This window comes from Pteropus alecto, unplaced genomic scaffold (genome assembly GCF_000325575.1).
Source record: "Pteropus alecto unplaced genomic scaffold, ASM32557v1 scaffold111, whole genome shotgun sequence".
NCBI classification, from domain to species: Eukaryota; Metazoa; Chordata; class Mammalia; order Chiroptera; family Pteropodidae; genus Pteropus; species Pteropus alecto.
Window position 1 is genome coordinate 1,467,651 of NW_006431915.1, and position 20,813 is coordinate 1,488,463.

General features: G+C 37.2%; 1 protein-coding gene across 1 annotated transcript in view; it reads left to right on the plus strand.

The window, feature by feature from the left end:
* The first annotated feature begins 1,868 nt into the window (after positions 1 to 1,868).
* The window catches only part of SLC44A1 (solute carrier family 44 member 1), a 116,582-nt gene continuing 97,637 nt past the window's right edge, over positions 1,869 to 20,813 (plus strand). Inside the window, exons 1-2 of the mRNA XM_006906071.3 lie at positions 1,869 to 1,954; positions 11,505 to 11,647. Of these exons, the coding sequence (XP_006906133.1) occupies positions 1,952 to 1,954; positions 11,505 to 11,647 (146 nt within the window). The 5' untranslated portion in view covers positions 1,869 to 1,951. The remainder of the gene's footprint in view (positions 1,955 to 11,504; positions 11,648 to 20,813) is intronic.

Sequence of the window (20,813 nt, forward strand, 5' to 3'; positions counted from 1 at the left end):
TTATTCAAAATTGAAATTATTTAATACAAAGAACATTCTTTATTCATACTGTGAGCAACTGTCTTGAAAAACATAGACCACAATACAGGCATTCTTATTGGAATGACACAGGGAATAATGTCATTATTTTTGCAGTTTTTTCTTGTCATAACAAAAATTTTTATAAAACTGCATTCCTGATCATAGATTTTTAGAGTTGGAGGGAACCTGAGAGCTCTAGTCTAATTCCTTCCTGCCACCCGGGGAGATGAAGCAATTTACATAAAGTCCTGCAGCTGACTAATGACAGAGCTGGGGAGAGAGCAGTCCTTTATCCATTTGCCATAGTGTTAACATTCCTCTGGAAAAAACTGCCTACTCACTCTTGGTTTTTAATGCCAGAATCTTGGGGTAAGGTTTTTTCCCGGTGACTAACTAGTGCTTTTTTGTTTTCTTGTGTGGGTGTCTGGGAGCAAGCTATCAAGGGTGGTGGCATTTTTTATTTTTGTTGTTGTAGAGCAATTGAACCGTGTAAGGAAGCAAACACAGAAAAGACATTTTGTCTGGTTAGCACTTAAGGTGTCAGGAGAAACTGGTCGAAGCTCAAGTACTCTGCCCTCAGTGTGGATAGGCAGGTATTTTAAGGTTCAGTTTCTGAACCTGGGGTCTGAATTCCCTAAACTTTTATGAAAATTATGCAATCATATACTTACCTCCTAAGAAAAGAAAATATAGATTTCATCAAGTTATCAAAAGATACACAGTTAAAAACTATTGTTTTATTTAAAAAAGGAAAAGGTAAGTAAACCTGATTGAAAACTAGTTCCTCACTCTTACACCCTAAATACTAATTATACTAGAGGGCTTATGACAAGCCTTCCCAGATGGCTTCCTGGATCTTATCACGGAAGCCACTGGATGCTCCTACTTTCTTTTTGCATAAACTTTTCCCATAGGTTTTCTAAGGCTGCCTTCTCTCTCCCTTCCCTCCTCACTGTTTCTAGAAGAGGGTGTGAGACTCAGGGATTTTTGTTCAGTGAAAAGCTCAGGAGTGTTATTTCAATTAAACATCCCGGTTAAAAGGAATCTGTGAGCTGCTGACTTGAGAACCTTAGGCTGTTGCTATAAGAAAAAATGTAACCGGAATTTCAATCTAATACTTTGCAAATTAACGTTTAGATTTCTCTAGTTCTTTAGTTAGGGAAACTCTATGTTTGATATAGAAACTCTTTACACTTTCTAGAAACACAATGAAACTTTATGGATGGAGGTTTAGGAGTTGCCCAAGTCTATCTGTAGAAGTGTCTTAATTTAGTATTTCCTTCCTGACTTTTATAAGACTTAGAAGAATCTACCCCTAAATAGGAATTCATTTCAATGGGCTTCCTTCCTGGAAGAGAGCATATAGAAAGCACATTCTAAGTTTTTAAGTCTAGCATCTGAACACATAAAGAAAAAGCTACCGCTAAGATTGAAGTTGGAAGAATTTGTTCATTTGTTTATTCATTTTTAAAAGCCCATACTGAGTGCTTATCATGAACCCTCAGGCATCATGTTGCATGCTGGGAAACGAGCAGTGGTCTCTTCCCTTGCAAAGCCCCATGATCTGCTGGGGACACAACTCAACAAATAACAGTTCTGCATGCTAAGTACTCTACTAGAGGTACCAAAAAAGCATCAGAATCAGTACTCTGCCTGGCCAGGAAGAAGGGTGGGAGTTAGGGTAAACATCACACAAAGGCGACAAATAGGAAAGTTGCATCTTAACGGTTCAGTAGGAAATCGCGGGGCAAAGAGGGGACCTAGGTATAAATAGTATATTTGTGCTTTCCTAATTTTAACTAAATTTAATGTTTACACTCTCTTATTTTGTATTTTCTATTAGAGCTCCAAACGAGAATGGAAGCCACTGGAGGACCGTAGCTGCACAGACATACCGTGGCTGCTGCTTTTTATCCTCTTCTGCATTGGGATGGTAAGGACACTCTCACTCACAGATGATCTGGAGATGAACTCATGATCCAAGGGAATGATGGGGAGTTGGTTTAAAGAAGGATCTTGATATTTTTCAATTTATTTTTAATTCTTCCTGAATTGCTTATAACTGGAGGCCATAGGATACCACGGAAGCAAGTTATTTTTCTGCCATATAATTCACTGGTACTATTGGGTACCTTTGATGATGATGATGATGATGATGATGATGATGATGATGATGATATACATGAAAACAGATCAAAATTTAAGGAGGAATTAGAACTCTGTCTCTCTGACTAAATCATTTTAGAAAGCCAGACCATTTGACAAAAATTTCTGTGAACTCTTATCTCTATGGGTGTTGAGCAGAGAGAACATTGGCCATGGAGTCAAGCATCCTGAGTATTCATACAACTTGGTCGTATAAACCTAATGGTTATTTTTGCATTAATGGCTTTTCCTCTCAGGCACTTGGTAAAATTGGAGGTCTTGCTAGGTGACATCTACAGTGCTCCCAGTTCTGACATTTGTTAGTTCTTCCCAGAGAGGAGGCTAATTGCTCACTGCTCCTTCCTCCTCTTCCCACACTAGGCCCCTCCTGCCTGCTGTGTTTACTGTAATAAGTGGCCTCTCTCAGTTGAGATCTAGGGACCTGATGAATTTTCAGTGGGTATAGAGGTTGGAGGAGGAAAGTCCCTGATTCAAGGTGTTGGGGATCTCCATATCCAGACTACATACCCACTCTGCCTTGTATGAGTTTCTGATACAGGCTTCAGGGACTTTGAAGTCGCTGCCTTGTGCGCTGGGCTGGAAAAAAAGACAGACAACAGCTATTTTAGAACTAGCTGATATTAAAAACTAGAAAAGACTGGGAAATCCTCATCTGGTCCATCACCCTCATTTTGCAGATTAAAAACATCAGACCAAAAGGTAGATATGGCCATCCCAAAGCCATACTACTAATTAATGACAGAGCTGGGAACAGAGCCCCAGCCTCATAAAACTTCAGGCCGGTGCTCTTTCTGCCACCTTGTTTCCTCTTCCTCAAGGAGACTGTTCAGGTAGTGTTGTTCTCTCCTTCACAGTCTTTACAACTCAAAACACAATTATGCTACCTCAGCAGCATTTTTTTTCACTCATGTGTGAGTATTTTTAACCCCCTTTTCCCATATCTTTTATAGAGGTTCTTTAGGAAAGTCATTTTCTGTGTCTCTCTGCATGTGACTGCCCCTCGCAAATGCCAAAAAACCCTAATCATGGCTAATAGGCCTAATTGTGGTACCAGTTCTGCCCCTGAACCAAGGAAAAGAAAGCAGTAAATTTTAATGAGATATAATTAAATAATAAATCCGGTGAAATAAGGAGTGTTAGTTTTAAAGGTAATAGACGGCTCAGTTTCAGGAAACCTAGGATATTTAGAAAAGTCCAAATACCCATTGCCTAACTTAGGACTTCTAAGATAGTGTTTAAGACTCTGCTTAGTTTTATGGAGTGGCAGCTGAAATGCAGCATGCACTAATATGCATGGAGAGTGTGTGGAAAAGAGTCTTTGCTAACAGAACTAGTCCACAACCTCTCCCCACCCCCTGAATTTAACCCTGGGGCAAATGGCAGTGGACCTTTCAAAATTATGTTTATAAAAACATGTGCCTTTGACCCGAGGTGCTTTTTTGATTTTCTTTGCTAAAATAGCTCAGGAAAGTGCAGTCATTAATGTTAACAGGCTGACTTGGGAGTGACTTGAGAGTAAGGAATCTATTTGTTTACTGAAATGTTTTAATGCAATGGTAATTCATATAATGTTAATTTTAGTGCAATGATAATTAAGACCCACAGTGTGTACTTTTAAATGCAGGCAAAGCGTTATTTGTTTTGGAATGATTCTTTTAGTGGATTACCTTCATGAAGTTGAGCTAACATCAAATTTTGCTCTGTGGAAACTGGAGAAGTCTCAAAGTTTTGTTGCCTACCCTACTGGCACATCAGTAGTTTAGAGTTTGTCTTCTGAGTATTTATTTTATATGGTTTGAAAAAAATTTTTTTTCCCCTGGATTTCATTTTGTTAGTACTTTAAAGAGAAACATTCAACAAATATTTGTTGAACGTTAACTTATACCCAAGGCTTTCATGTATGTATTTATCTCACTAAATTTCCAAGTTACCCTGTGAGATAAGTTTTATCCCCAGTTTACAGAGAAGGTATAGCAAGGTTAAATATTAGCTTATCTAAGAATATACTGATGGTAATAAGTGGCAAAGATAGAATAGGAGCTGGAACTTTCTGTCTATATTCTTTTCACATCGTGGCAAAGTGGCTGCTGCTTTTACGGTCTTCTTTCTCAGTCATCTTGCAGCCTAATATTCCAACCATATCTTTATTCTCTTTTGCTCACTCCTTGATTAGTATGCTCCAGCTCTGAAATATTTTAAGATCTTCTCATCTTTCAAACATCTTCACCATTAAATATTTTTATTTATGCACGTTCATCTCTTCATAAATGTACTTCTCTTTTATTTCTTCCCTTACTTTGAAGATTTTTCCATGCTTGAATTATCCAGAACTTTGAGTATTTTTCAAAAAGTAAATTGCTGTCAGCCTTTTTGAGAGCTGTCATCTTCCACATGAACTTTCATGAATATTTTGAAATTATTGGACATATGTTTATCCTGCTTTAAAAAATTATGTGTAACATTGTACTTCTAAATTTCTATTTTCCATTAAAGTAGTAAAAAAATGGTTCTCAACCCTAGCTGCATGTTAGAATCAGCTGGGATCTTTTAAAAATACACATTCCTAGGCCCCAACTCAGTGATTCAGATTTAACCTCTGTGATTCTAAGGCTCATGTGGGGTTGAGACCCACTGTTGTAGCCACAGATAAACCACTGAAGAGTTTTGAGCAAGAAATGATAAGACTGAGTTTAGGAAGAACCCTGGCAATCAGTGTTAAAGATGGTTTATCCAGATAAGAGGTGCAAAACCTGAAATAAGGAGAGGAGGAGAGAGATTTTAAAAGTAGGATTTGGTGTCATTAATATTGCAGGAAAGTGGGAGGCAGGTTAAGGATGACTAAGAAGTCCTTGTGTTAGTGGGTGAGACTTCAGCTCACATCCTACATTATGTCCTCATAGGTTCCAAACCACAGCTTCTGTATACATGAGGAAATAAAAATGGGATGGGTAAGCAAAGTATTTCTTTATTAGTAGCTGTACAGTCATCTGATTATGCCTGGCAAAGTACTCTATTGTAAAAATGACTCGTAGAATAACGCCTGGACCATGTGAGCTAAAGGTCCTTCCTATCTTTGATGGTCTGACTTCATTCTGTCTCAGGGAGAGGGATATGTGAAAAGAGAAAGGAAGGAAAGGGGAAGGGTGGGAAGGGGAGGGGAGGGGACATTGCTGCTAGTGTTCAATGAAGTATACATTATCATCATTCCCATTTTACAGATAAGGAAAGAGGCATAAAGATATGTAAAATAACTTGTCTAGATTGCACAGTAGCAACACTGAGCCCCGGAGAGAAGAGGAACAAGGTGAGGCCTTAAGAGAGTCCCTTTTTTTGTTGCTTGAAACTGGGAATAATAGAAAACATTGTTCAGAACATGGACCTGTAGGACACAGTAACTTGAATTGCCAGTAAGACTTTGAGCAAAGCGTTGAGAATTACCACTTTCTCTAGTGAAGAGTTAGGAAGCTAGGGTGATGGCCCAAAGCACAGAGAGAGGAGACTGAAGCGTTCTCTCACTCCTTATCTTATACATGCAGTCTAGTAAATAATGATGCTACAAATGGGGATAGGGTATATGCAGGAAAGGGAAGTGGTTTTAGTGAAATGTGGAATAAGAAGATGCCTTTTTGACACGTAGAATGTATGAGTAAGGATAGGCAGTTGGAAATGGAGAGTGGGAATTTTGGAGAATGATCTGGACTGGAGCTGGATTTAGGAGACAGCATTGCATAGTTTGTCCCTTTAGACTGCTTTTTTATTTTATAGCATTAGCCTAGTTCCCAGAGCATAGTGTTTCTGTCTCATTAACTATTGTTGATAGCAGCATAAAGTGAGAAACTCAAAAGACTCACTGCAGTATTTTGTCACCTGTGTGATGGTCTTTGTTTTGCCAGGATCATAGAATAGGAAGAACAGCATTCCAAAATTTACCTTAAGGTTACCTGATCCAAATGACTACCTATTTTCTATTAAATCCTCTGTTTTTTGTTTTTTTTTAATTATGGTCAAAAATACATAACATAAAATTTACCATTTTAACTATTTTTAAGTGTACAGTTTAGTTAAATCCATTTTGCTTTTAGTCTACTCTGGTTTGTTTGTTTTTTCTCATTCGTTGTAGTGAACCAATGGGTTTATATTCTTCCTGCAAGTATATTCTGAAAAATTTACTTTCTTATCTACTTTCTCCTAGAGTTATAAAATTTTAGAAGCAGAGAGGGCTTTTGAAATTAATCTAGTCTAATCCTTGTTATAGGAGAAGTTGAAGTGACTTGCCCAGGATCATAAGGAGTATTTATGACATAGCTGGGTTTAATTCCTAGTATTCCTTGTCTGGTTTCTTTTTTCCATTGCTTAAGCTGCCCAAGAAACTGAGCCTCACTGATTTTTTACTCCTTCACATCCCATTATTTTATTCTCATTTGAGACATTTCAATTCTTCTGGGGTAAACTTTATGTATTATAACCCTTTCGTACCTTTCATGGCCTCTTGTGTTTGTATTATGATCAATAAATGCTTATCGACTGGATATTTCCTAGACTTTCAATCATTGTCTTCCTCTCTCCTCTTTCTTAGAGGAATGCATCCTACTAAACTAAAGAAATCCAGAAGTCTAGCAGATTGGCAAATATTTTAAATTAATTTTTTAGCTTGTTCGCATAAGTAATGGTTCTGCATCAGACATTCTAATCCTACCCTGTCTGATGGGTTGAATCATCTTCCTTGTCTCAGGGTTCTCAGAGGAGGAGGAACAAGCCAAATGTTACTCAAAGGTTTGACAAATTGGGTATTAGGAGATTGACACTAAGCAGTGATTGAGGTAAGATATTTATAGAGCTAAAAGAGATAGTATTTGAGAAAAAAAGAATCTGGATATAATTTCATTAATTCCTGGGAGAGGGCTAATAAGCATAAGACTTTTTCCCCCCATTTTTTAATTTTGAAACATTTTGCCATATTCACACTCCATATTCCTCCTCCCCCTCATATTTTTGCTGACTCCCCCCAGCCCCCGCCGCCCCGCCCAGAACTAAACTAAGGCTTTCTACCTTCCTCAGTTGCACAGTAAAAGCTCCAGGCATGAAATTCAAACACGCTTGTGAAACGATATATGTCCCCTTTTTTGACTGATGGTGAATGAAACTAAACAACGGCTCTTACTTAAGTTAAACTAAACCCTGTGATATAAAGGCAAAATGAGCACATTTATTAATTAGCAAATTGTTTTTCTCCCACTTAGGCAATAGTATTTATTAGTCACCAGATCTTGCTGTGATCCTCCATCCCTGTTTGCCTTTATCTGATTTGAGTCACCTCCTGTTTGTGATTAGATTTGTCTGCTCCTCCTCTCTCTTAAAATAGCAGTTCTGAAAGCACTTCAATAGCTCAGTCATTTTAAGATTTTAGCCATGGCTCTCTTCCTTACTAATAGGCTTACTTTCCTCCTAGTGATTGCTCCATACTATTGGCTTATGAAAGCTTTCCTCGTCCCCCTTATCATTTGCTTCATTAATATGATTTTCTTATGTTGCATGTCTACCCTCACCCCCATCCTCTGTGGAGCCATTAAATTACTGAGTGTATTCTGTAAAGTTTCTCTCACTGTGCTCTAATTTCATGACCACATTTTTTCTCATCTGAAGCTATATTGCTTCTTGCATTTGGATTTCAGGATTTTTTTAAAGGATATTGTATTTTTAATTATATTTGGCCTAGTTCCCCATTGTCAGTGCTAGTACCATATGGGAAGTCCCTAGGTTAATAGTCGTGGTTTCTTCCTATGTTATTATCTTACTATTCTCCTTCCTTCCTCCCTTGCACCTTCTCACCTCTCTACTTAAGTGCTTTTGGAAGTTACTAAGAAGTTTACATGGCCTATGTGAAAATATGTCAATGTCTCATTTTACTTGTAACATTTTTCATTTATACTCTGCCTACATCGCAAAGTGAAGGGGCTTATAATTAAAAAAACTCATATGTCCAACAGTACAGTTAAAAATAGTCAGAAAAGGAAATCAGAAACCATTTAAAGCAGTCTATAACACAAAGTACTTATCAAGCATAGAGGAAAGTTTCTATAAAAAGTGAAAGAGGAACATAACCTTTTAATTATGCAAAGGCTTTGTGATTTTAGTAGTGAAAGAAGATTGTAATTGTGATCTGAATGTTTCTTTGTAGTAGCAAAGAGACCATATTTCTCACTTTTATCTCCCAATAAATTTTTGTTTTAAAATAGAGAAACAAAGGGATTTTTGGTTAGTCCCCAGTTACTGTTGTCAACCTCTTTCATCTGACTTTCTCATTCAAATTCACCATTAAGAATTGATTACCTGCCATATACTGGACCTGCTAGGGGCCAGGTACACACATTATCTCATTTGGTCCTTATCATTAGGCTGTGAAATAGATGATATTACCGTAGTTCACAGGGGTTACCTTCCAAGATCCCCAGTGGACACCTGAAACTGTGGATACTGTTTAGTATATGTACTGAACTGTACATATACTATGTTTTTACCTATGCATATATACCTTTTCACTTAAAGGAAAGACTTTAGGGCTTCTCTTTGGCATACTCGAATTGCTAGCATCATTACTCTTGTGTTTTGGGGCTATTATTAAGCAAAATAAGGGTGATTTGAGCATAAGCATTATGATGCTGTGACAGTCAGTCTGGTAACCAAGAAGGCTACTAAGTGACTAATAGGCAGGGATACGCTGGACAAAGGGATGATTCACATCCCAGGATGGATGGAGCATGGAGTGAGATTTCAGCGTGCCATTCAGAACAGCTTGCAATTTAAAACTTATGACTTGTTTATTTCTGGAATTCTCCATTTAATATTTTTAGACCATGGTTGACTACAGGTAACTGAAACCATGGAAAGAGAAACCTTGGATAAGAAACCTCAGTATTCTATGTTAGGGATGAAGAAACATCTAATCAATCACACAGGCAGTAAGTGGTAGAGTGAAGGTTTGAATCCAGGCCTGTTTGGATTCTTTTTCTATGACTCTGTGATGATAAAGAATTGTAGTGGAAAGGTTAGCCATTAAATCTTCTAATATTTACCTCCACTTCCAGTTTTTATTCAGTTGTAGGATAAGGGTATGCTTAAAATGGCATGCTGATTTGCACATGTGTATGTATGTAAGGGATTAAATATTTTTTTCCCCATGTCTTAGTATTGGCTTAAAGTTCTGAGATGGAAGTAACTGCTCTGCAGTATCCTTGGAGAAGTCAGGAGAGAGGGGAAGGGACAACAGGGTGAAGGCGAAGAAGTGAGAACTGACCAGCCAATGCCTAGTCTTCATGCTAGCAGTTAGCTGCTGCTCTGAGGCAGAATGGTACTAACATTTTTTGAAATAGACACTTTACATGTATTATTTCATGTAATTCTCACAGCAGCCTTTGTGGTAAGTGGTTTTAGCCCCAATTTATAGGTCGGTAAACTGAGGCACAAAGAATTAAGCAAGCATGTCCAACATCACTCAAGTAGAAAATGGAGTCATCAGTGTTACATTGATCATTGCAAGTTTATCTAACCCCAAAACCCACGGTCTTTCCCTTAGAGCATGTTCACATTTCTAACAATAATAGCTAATATTTACAGAGCTCTTGCTATGTGCCAAGCAAGATTCTTACCACTTTACTGGATTATTTCATTTAACCCTTACAGCAGCCTTATGAGCGACCATAATCTTTATTTTACAGGTGAGTAAATTGAGGCACAGAGAGTTCAAGTAACTTGGCAAGGATCAGAGAGCATGAGAGTAGCAAATCAGGGATAGTCGCTACTCTAAATCTTCTTTCTTATAAAGTTAGTTTCAAGAAGTTTCTACAGGGGGTGGTGTTAAGGGGCTGAATGAAAAAGGTAAAGGGATTAAGAAGTACAAATTGGTAGTTACAAAATAGTCACAAAGATGTGAAGTATAGCACAGGGAAAATAGTATTATAATAACTATGTATACTGCCAGGTGGGTACCAGACTAATTGGAGGATCACTTCGTAAATTATATAAATGTCCAGTCATTATGTTGTACACCTGAAACTAACAACCTAATATTGAATGTCAACTCTAATAGAAAAATAAAAATTTTTAAAAAGGTTTCTACTAGCTAGAGCAATCCTCTCTGCTCTTCCACCCTCACTTTCCTCACCTGCACGATAAAAATAGAGGGTTGTTTAGAAAAAAAAGAATTTATTTGCCTTTTAAGGAAAGTATGTTTAGGGAGAAATACTTTTCTCTGAGAAATTGCATGTGAGTACAGTATTTACCACTGTAGGCTTGAGATCTAGCAGGACTGCTTAGGTAAGTACTAGTCATGATGCTTGATTATGATGAGTTAAACACCACTAACCTCTGCCTTTGTTAGCTATTTTAATAAAGATAACAAGAACTCAACCTATTAAGAACCAAGTTGCAAGAATATTTCTTAACCCTAGTCTTTTCTCCTGATTCAGTCAGTTTGTCAGCAGTGATTCACCTTCCGGTTCTTATGCCCAGTAGCCTGTGGTTGAGTATAGGTTTTATTGCTTTGTTTTGGTCAACGCATACTTGACTCAGCAAGCACAATGAAGTTCTGAAGCATCTACCATTTGCCTTTGGCACTGTGATGAAGCATATTCCCATGAAATGAAGTGACCTTTGTGTCACATAGACCCAGTGCTTCACTCCTTGAGCCTCCAGTATTAAGAGCATGGTGGTACTTCATGGCGTAATTCTTTGGCTTGAATACAGCTTTATTGCAGGAAGCACACAGAAGTATTGTGTGCACTGAAGTGATAATAATTCAAAACTCACATACTTATTGTCCTTTGAATTTTTTTCTTTCATATTTACTTTATTGTATTCTTTTACAACCAAATACAACTAAAAAGTGCAGAAAGCTGGGTTTGAGTCTATGCTAATCTTTACTATCTTCTATGGCCTTGGTAAACTTATTTAATCTCTCTGGGACTCAGTTTTCTCATCATGGGGATTAGTGATAATGTATGGTAAGCACCCAGTACAGAGCCTGGCATAGAGCAGATGTTCAATACAGAGAAGCTGTTATTATTGAAAAATGCAAAGATGATCTCATGATGTAAAAGCTTAGAGATTTGTTTTGTTATGGTAGTAAATAGTTTCCCCGTGCACTTCTTTGTGCTGCTTATGTGAAATCCGAGGAAAACAGTGGAATAGTGTTTGCAACAAGTAAAGATAGCTCTTTGTGCTCTTCAACAGACAAAAGAAGCTCATTATGGTATCAAGTAGTGACTGTTGCTATTGAAATGGTTTATTTGTATGTTTTTTTTTTCTGTTTTTTTTCCTAGGGATTTATTTGTGGCTTTTCAGTAGCAACAGGTGCAGCAGCAAGACTAGTGTCAGGATACGACAGCTTTGGAAATATCTGTGGGCAGAAAAATGCAAAGTTGGAAGGAATACCAAACAGTGGCATGGACCACACCCATCGGAAGTGAGTAGACTGTTGCTAAATGATAAACACTATGGAAACTTTGAAGTGGGGGGAGAGAATCCTGCTTTTCTTACTTTTATAAAAATAATATCTTACTGAATATTATTTTTATATGACTCCTGTTGGTGTTTTTTTTTTTTTTAACTGTCCACTTGAATCATTTCTGGTCTATAAATAACTTTTTCCAGGAAACAGAATTAGCTGCCATGTTAAAAATGGGCTCCCTTGAGGTTTTAATGAGTAAAGGCTTGATTTGAGAAGGTTACTGTTGTACTTTGTTTTTCCATTAGCCTTTAGGTTGTACACTAAGTTTTAACCTAGAAAATAACATGATATTTTCCTCTTTAAGATTATACCTGATGGGAGACAGAGGGATGATAATGGATTTTGAAACATTAAAGTTATGAAGAAACATTTTATAATGCATCATTTTTAAGTATACTTCAATCCAATTTTATAAAAGATGCATTTTCATTTTTTGGATTTCATGAAATTCCTGACTTAATTGCCTTTTTTTCCCTCTGCAAGTACTAGTATTTCATTTTTAATGTCTCTGGGGAAAATATATTTTATCAAATATATTTTATTACATGATGTCAGTGTATTTGTTTAAACTGTATATTTATACCCCTATCGAACTTTATTAGACAGGTCTTCAGAATTAACTGAACTAATTTTTAAGGTCACTGGTTAACCAATTCTATTAATGAACTTTATAGGAAAAGGCCAAGCAGATAAAAACATTTTTAAGCTATATTTCTATTATGAAGCATTTTCTAGTATGTAATAACTGTTATTATTACATTAATAATAAAATAAATCTGTTGGTTAAATCTGGGTTCCTACTGAAAAATATAAAATTAATTTGATAATTTCACAAATGTGAAGAAATTCAAATAGTTAATTATATATCAGATATATTCCTCCACTTAATGAAAGAATAATGAAGTTCAAATAAATAAAATTTAAATAATAATAATAATATTGTATAGCACACCGTTGTCAACAAACATCTGATACCTAACTTTGTGAGGGGAATGTAGCAGAAGATGAGAGAATTAAATGACTTTCCCAAAAGTCTGGCAGGCAGTGGACCATTAGCTTCCATCTTGTAGGCACCAGTATCCCTTGACAGGAGAAGTGAGAATTGGACTCTTAGAGAGTAATTTGATGGATTGTTTCATTTATCTTTTTTGATTGCCTCATGAAATTAACACAACTTTTAGGCCTTGTATTATTTCTTGTAGCAAGATGACTCATATACTTTTTGCTTTTTTTACTTTTTATTTTGAAATAACTTTAGACTCACATAGAAGTTGCAAAAATAGTGCAGAGTTCCACATATTTTATTTTCGGAGGTAATGTCTAAGCTGTCAAATATTGTTTAAATCTCTAATGCCATTGTCATGTAACAAACATAAAATATCATTTAGCCAATTGAGGAAGTAGGAAGAAAAGGATTGTCGACTTGCTCAGGTCTACTGCACATGAGACTATAATCATTTTTATGTCTCTCTTTTTAACTTTCTGTTGACTACAAGCATATTCTCATCACAAGGTTTGTGTAAATGTTCCTCTTCACACTTAACCTAATGGAGACCCATTTGGTCAGTTTTTAATGTCAAATCCTTGGATTAGTCTGTGTACATTTTGACCTCTTACAAAGAGAGCCTGCTTATTATTCCAAAAAAAAGAAGTTACTTTTTCCTGAATGCTTGCATAGTTGGAGCCATTCACGGATAGCCATAGAGGAAATAGTTTCCCCTCACTCATATATACACATGTTTAAATTTATTTTTGATCCCTACTTGCTTCTTCTCTGCATATGAGCATTATAGTGCTCACTGATTGAAGTATTTTCACCTATATATGGAAAATTTTTTAGATGAATAGTACATTTTTGAATATACCTTTCTCAGGTAAGTCTATTTGGATTTGAAAAGAGGCAGAAAATCTTTGTGTTTGTTACATTTATTTTATCTTCTCTTTTCTGCTGAGTGCATTAGTTTCCTTCTTTTTCACTCATTTCCTCATACATCTTCGGCTTTATTATGACTAGTAGGCTCTTCCATAGCTATGGAATTTTTTTATACTTGTTTCGTGTGCTATTTCCTCAACTTGACCTTGATCATTTTCTCTCATTTCTCATCCTCAGCTCCTAGTACCTGGTACTTACTAGGCCCTCCATACATCTTTGTTGAATACGTTTATGAATGAATCCTCTAAAATCTTGACTACAATTTACTCTTTCTTGCCATCATGAGTATTGTTTCCTCTTTCAGAAAAAAAATTTCTTTCATTCTTCATGTGGCTAAATTGTATTTGTCCTTTGGTTCTCAGTATAAATGTTCCTCCCAAGAAAGGTGTTTTTTGATCTCACAATTTAAATTAGGTATTTAAAAATACTCATTGTGTCCTGTAGTATGTGTAATTATACATTTATTTTGTGATTATTTGTTAAATATTTGGCTCTTCTAAGTTCTACAAGAGCAGAGATGAGGTCTGTTTTGTTCACTGCTATGCCCTCAGTAACTGGAACATGGTAGGCACTCGATTAAATGTTTGTTGAATGGGTAAATAAATTATTTCCTTAGAGTATGTTCTGAGAAGTGGATAACTGAGTCCGAGGATTTGAATATTTTAAGATTATTAATGTATATTGCCAAATGGCTTTCCATCAAGGCTGTACCATTTACATTCTAACAGTGTCTGAGATTGCTTTATCTTTGCTGGTATTACTAGTTTTTATTTTTTACTAATTGATCAACCCCAAAATGGCATTTTATAGTTTTAATTTGCATGTCTTTGGTCATTCATGAGCATGAACCTTTTTTTTTCTATATGTTTGTTGGCCTCTCATGAAGACTGCTGTCCTAGCATATCTGTTCTTGGTCTTCTCTCTAAATCTTCTCCAGCCTTTATACTGTGATGGGATTAAGTTCTTTAAAACACTTTTTATTGTCATTTCCTTGTTCAGGAGCCTTTTCTCTAGTTTTTCCTATAGTATCAAAGATGAGCCCACTCAGCCCCTGCCATTCCAGGCTTCCTGTGATTTGGACCCATTATACCTATTTAATCTTCTCTCACTGTTGCTCAGTGTGCTAATATTATTGTCCGTGATATTCAGTCGATTTTATCTCTGTGCTGTTCGCTCTACCTCTCTGCCAATCTGAATTCCTGAAAGACTTAAGGTGGGTCTCATAACTAACCTCTTCATGAAATATTTCAAAACTAACTTTAACTCATAGTGATCTTTCCTTTATGAATTTTCCTATCTCATACTTGTTTTTCTATTGCCTCTAAGTCGTTCTCTAATTAAATTCTGTTTCTCATCTGCCTGCATTAATTATCAATTGCTAGGTAACAATATTACCATCAACTTTGTGGCTTAAAACAAGTCACAGACACTTTTACTCTCTCACAGTTTCTGTGGGTCAGTAATCTGGATATGGCTTAGTTAGGTCTCCTGCTTCAGAGTCTCTCATAGGCTACAGTTATGGTGTTAGTCAGGGTTGGGCTCTACCAGGGAAGTTCCCTTTCCAAATTCATGTGGTCATTGGCAGCATGCAGTCCTTGAGGATTGTTGGACAGAGAGCCTTAGCTTTTTACTGGCTGTCAGCTGGAGGACACTTTCAGTACATGCTATGTGGGCCTCTCCATATGGCCTGGGCCTCTCCATATGGCGGCTTACTTCAAAGCCAGCAAGGAAGAGCATCAATAGAGAGTCAGCTAGCAAGATGGAAGTTAGAATTTTATATAATGTATTTATACAAGTGATATCCTGTCATTTTGCCATATTCCACTGCTCAGAAGCAAATTGCAGGTCCTACCCAATCTCAAGGGTGGCAGAAAGGTTAAACAAGGATATAAATTCTAGGAGATAGTGATAATTTGGGCATTTTAGAGTCTCTCTGCCACACTGCCCAGCTCTGTCTCCCTGGAGCACTATATTTTGTATAACTCCTAGGTTTGAGCACCCAAAAGTTACTTCATAAGGGCTTATTGAATTGCAATAAAATAGGAAGGAGGAAAGTCAGGAGAGTGATGGAAGGGAAATGCCTTTGATCTCTTCTAACCAGAAAATTTAAGATGCCAAGGTGACTATTAGAATTCTATTAGTGGCAAAGAAAAGGCAGTATTTTATTATCATTGTAATTATAAAATGTTGTTTTTCTCCAAATAATATTTTTGACCTGTTAGTATATTTACTGTAGTAATAAGGATACATAGAGAAATGTCAGACAGTGTTTTATGAGAAACGGGAATGTCCCAACTTCAAATAATTATGTTCTCAGGGTTGATTTTTAAGTTGGTTGTTGGAGATATATAAAACTTTTCTGCATAGAAACAATGTTGTGAATAAGGCTCTGAGGCTGGGTCAAATTAGAAAAGCTCATTTATCTTAAAACCATAAAATGTCAGAGATGAAAGGGATCTTTAAGATTCCCTAGCCTGTAGCCTCTTTAAAGCATTCCATCAAATATTTGTGAGTGACAACTGAGGCCTGGAAAAGAAAATGATTTGTTTTGTAGCGGAGCTATGGTAGATGGTGGTAATGGTATATAGGACATGGTTATGGCTTACAGCCAGTTTTTTTGGTGCTCGGAAGTCAGGTGATAATAATATATTTTGAACACTGATGGTTTCAAAAACATATCTCCTATCTCTTCCTCCACATTCTTGATTGCCTACTATTTTCCAAACCATAAAGCTAACCCTAGAGTGTCAATTTTTAGACAGTCGATGAGGAGGAGGAGAAGAAGATGGAGAATTATAGTAATTGTTCCCAGAGAGGAAGTCCCCTGTCTACCTATCAATTTGGATGAAGCAGGGGTGCTTCCAGGTCTAAGATACCTGAATTAGTAGTTATGGGACTATGCTGAGGCAAATGTCTAGCTCTGTTGGCCCCTGGGGAAACGATTGGAGGAGGGGAGCTATTGTGTTTCTACTATGGACATTCTCTTGTCCTGGGTGCCTGGGATGGGAGAGGCTATGGCAAGGTGTCAGTGGCTGTTGGTATGCATAGGTTATTGTAAAGCCTGGTGAGGGTAGGTAGGGAACTACTTTTAATTTTTTTGATAGAGGCATCATATAATTATTAGGACTCTGTTCTTCTACAAACAATCCTAACACAGAGCTTAGTGTCTAATTTCTTTGATACTCTAAAAAATTTTCCCATTGTATCTCATTTATCAATATTGATTCTTCCACAGAGTTTCTAAAGATGCTTTTTTTTTTTTTGGTACAGATCTAACTTTCTTCTTTATCTTTTTGTCTTTCCTCTAAGGAAAGTTCCACTCACTAATAAAGGCTCTGTGGCCCTAAAATGCCTCTTGGGTTTCAGGTAACCATTGTTAACAGTCTGTACAGGAAGTATAGTCTGAGGAGGTTGATGGCATGCATGGCTGTTGTCTGTAGGGGGTATTTTATTTGAGACCTTTTTCCAATTTCCTTTATAACCTCTAGCAGAGTATCTAGTGAAAATCAGTGAGTTTCACTTCTTTTCTTTAACTGTCTCATTCCCCAGAAATCCACAGCTTAAAATGTTTGTGCTGGACAGGCCCTTGAGATCACTGAGCCCCTTCATCTTATAGGTGAAGAAACTGGGGTCTAGGAAATGTGAGTGACATGATGAAGACAAGATATATCACGGCTAGCACTCCACTCTCTACACGCAGTCAGTCTAGTGCTCTTTGCATTATTACTGCACTGTCTCTGGTAAGCTACACAGTGATCCAGTATCCCACCTTTTTCACTTTTGGGGCCTCTCCCTCCCGACATTTAAAGACGAAAGGAATTTTTGGTAGAACATGCAGGTTATATAAATTAATAAAGTTATAACGGTTTGGTAGAACAAGAAGGGGCAGGTTATATAAATTAATAAAGTTATAACGAAAAAAAATTTGAAAAGAACCAAAGCACTTATATAATCTGTGAAAGCTTTGAATAGTTTGTGTTTCTTTCTCTGTCTGGTAAAGAATATGAATTTTAATGATAGAATGCTTTATTCTCATTTCACATTTGGATAATTTTACCATTTGTATATTTATTGGAAAACATGTAGCTTAAATTGATAATGTTAATTTTTGTAAGATAATTGATTAATAGACAATAGTCTTATTTTAAGGAAACTTTATAATTGCTGCATGGATTCAGAGTAGGACTTTAGTGGCTCAGACCTCTGTAGGTTTAATGTCCGGTTCAGTCTACCCCATGATTGCTAATTACTTATTAGCTTTGAAAAGACTTAGTTAGAGGCTTAGTAGTGATATTGTATCAATATGGAGAATGTGTTCACTTTTAAACTACTCTGAGAAGATTGCCAAGCTTTCCGGGTCTATACCATGCCATATTACCATCTGTTTTAGGAAGAACATTCTAGTGAGGAAGACAAAATACACAGATAAAACTATGATAGTACAATGTGGGACATCCTATAAAAGCGTTATATATGAAAGCTGGGTGACTCCAGCAGGCTAGTGGGAAGGGGAACATAAGGCAATGAGATGGTAGCTTTGGGACCACCATTGTATTAGTTTCTACTGCTGCTATAACAAATTGCCACAAACTAAGTGGCTTAAAACAACGAAGTTCTCTAAATTACAAGTCTGTGCACAGCATGGCTCAGCTGGTTCCCTCCTCCAGATCTCACAGGGCTGAAATCACAGTGTCTGCAGGGACGCATTCCTTACAAGAAGCTCTGGGGAATGAATCTTCTTCCAGGCTCATTAAGGTTGTTGGCAGAATTTGATTCCCATGTGGCTATAGGACTGAGGTGCCATTTCGTTACTGACCACGAGGAGTCGTTCTCAGCTTCTAGAGGCAGCCTATATATTCTATAGCCTATATTCTGTGGCTCATGGTCCCTTTCCTTCAACAACAAAGGGTCATATCCTTCTCATGCTTCAATCTCTCTGACCACTCCTTCAAGGTAGCATCATGGTTTCAGATTGTGCATGTGGGTCGAAGAATCTCTCAGCCAATGATTGGGGTCGTTCAGGGACAGAGTCATCTTAAGTAAGGTTTTAGAGCCTCATTTAGAAGGTCTGGGTTTCAGAGCAGAGCTTGCATCCTAGCAGGGGAGAATCAAATAGTAGGTCTCTGGAAGAAGGGTACACATAGCTGGTGAATGGGTGGTCATGTGGATTCTTGAGTTGAGCAATGGCTCCAAGAGCCCATCTCTAGTGAGGATGAGATTTGGATTAGAATGCCAAGCTTGGTTCTCACTGGTTGATGAACAGCATGGGCTGAGTCTGCAGTTGGAGTTCTGTAGGCCAGGCTAAAGCCAGGTGAAAACTGGCCTACACAGGAGGGAGCTCCCAACTCTTTCTTGTAGAATTGTAGAGTTAGGATAGGGAGTCCCATTTATCTGCTGTGCTAATGTATGAGTCTTACAGAGTGTTGGGGGTATTCTTCAGAGCAGCCCAGGAGATCACTTGCTCCTTCCCATACTCAGGGATAAGTTTGAACAAATGGAGATACTCTAAGCCTTGGATGATTGTAGTTTTGCTTTGAGGGAAAGCTTTCTCCTACCTGCCTCCTGTCAAGTATTCTGATTCCAACATTAACCTACCACCTCTCCTAGTTTGGTTCCACATGAAAAAGAGCAGCCTGGATAGATACTTCACTTGAACTTGCATTCATGGATTCATTTTCCCACAAATTCATAAGCATCCAGAAACAGTAACATTTATGATATTCTAAATGGAAACTTCTTGCATTATTTATGCAAGTTTTCCTAAACTTTTATTTTCCTCTCATGACAAATGTTAGAAGTTATAAAATTGATGGCTAAATTTTCAGAAGGTGAATTTAAAAAGGCATACCTAGAAAATATTTTGTAACTATACCACTCTTTAGCCTAAATTTTTGTTGACTCTTTACAAAGGTAATACCTGTATTGCTAGTGTAATTCTACCTCTAAGATAATACTTACTATGGATGATACTGCTAGCAATGTGAAAGAAGAGACCCAAGTATATACTTTAGAAAATGTAGGAGTTGAAAATCGAAATGTTTTGCAGATTCTAAATAGGGAAGTAAAAAGCTATTTAACAGAATTAGATGACATGTATGTACCAAGGCAAGGATGGAATGACTGGTTTTTCTCTGTGTTACGTACCTAGGTGTGTATACTCGCCGTATCTAAGCTAAACAGCCGATTCCACATGCCCAGTCCAGTCTCACTACTTGGGTTGGTTCCAGGTTTACCAGGCAGCTGTAAAGATTCTGCAAAGCTTTTGTTATTGTACATAAGCTCATGGATATGACCTTTGTAATATACTTTAGGCAATTATTAACTACTTCAACTATGAATTTTATAGTTATCAGTTTGCCACCTATTTATGTTTATTTGGATGTGAGAGTTGAGGGCAGCTGAGAAGTTCAAGGGTCCACAGTCCGCACATGACCACTCTCCCTGTGACACCAGTTACAAGTTCAGGGGTCCACAAGAGCACCTTTGGGTTCAATAGTTTGCCTGAAGGTTTCACAAAATTCACTGAAATCTGTGATACTCACAGTTATGGTTTATTACAGAGAAAGGCTACAGATTAAAATCGGTCAGTGAAAGAAGAACATAGGGCAGAACCTCTGTTCTTTCCTAAGGGAGTCAGGGCATGTTACCTTTCTGGCATTAATATGTGACAGTACACATGGAGTACTGCCAGCTGGTGAGCTCACCCAAACTTCAGTGCTCGGAATTTTTATCGAGGCTCCATTATGCAAGCATGATTCATTGCCCATGTTACTGATTTCAGTCTCCAGCCCCTCTTGTCAAACCGATAATGTATAATCCTGGTCTTTCTAAGAGTGGTCAGCCTGCCTAAATTCTATCTGGTGTAGCCTGTCCCCACCCTAAATTACACTGTTAAGTTTAAAATGACCCAGGGCCCCAGGCAAATAAAGATGCTCCTCAAAGGCTTAGCGATTAACTCCCAGAAGCTCAGAGCAAAGTCCAGACCTCTTCCTGGGTAGGTTAAATTCTTTGCTATCCATTGAGAACCTTGAGATTAAATTGCATTTTGTAAAGTATGTTTTCAAGATGAAACGTAAAATATTTTATTTGTATAGTTTTATTAAGGTATAATTTACATGTAATAATCTACCCATTTTAAATGTACGGTTTGAGATTTGGTAACTATATACAATCATGTACCTTCTACCA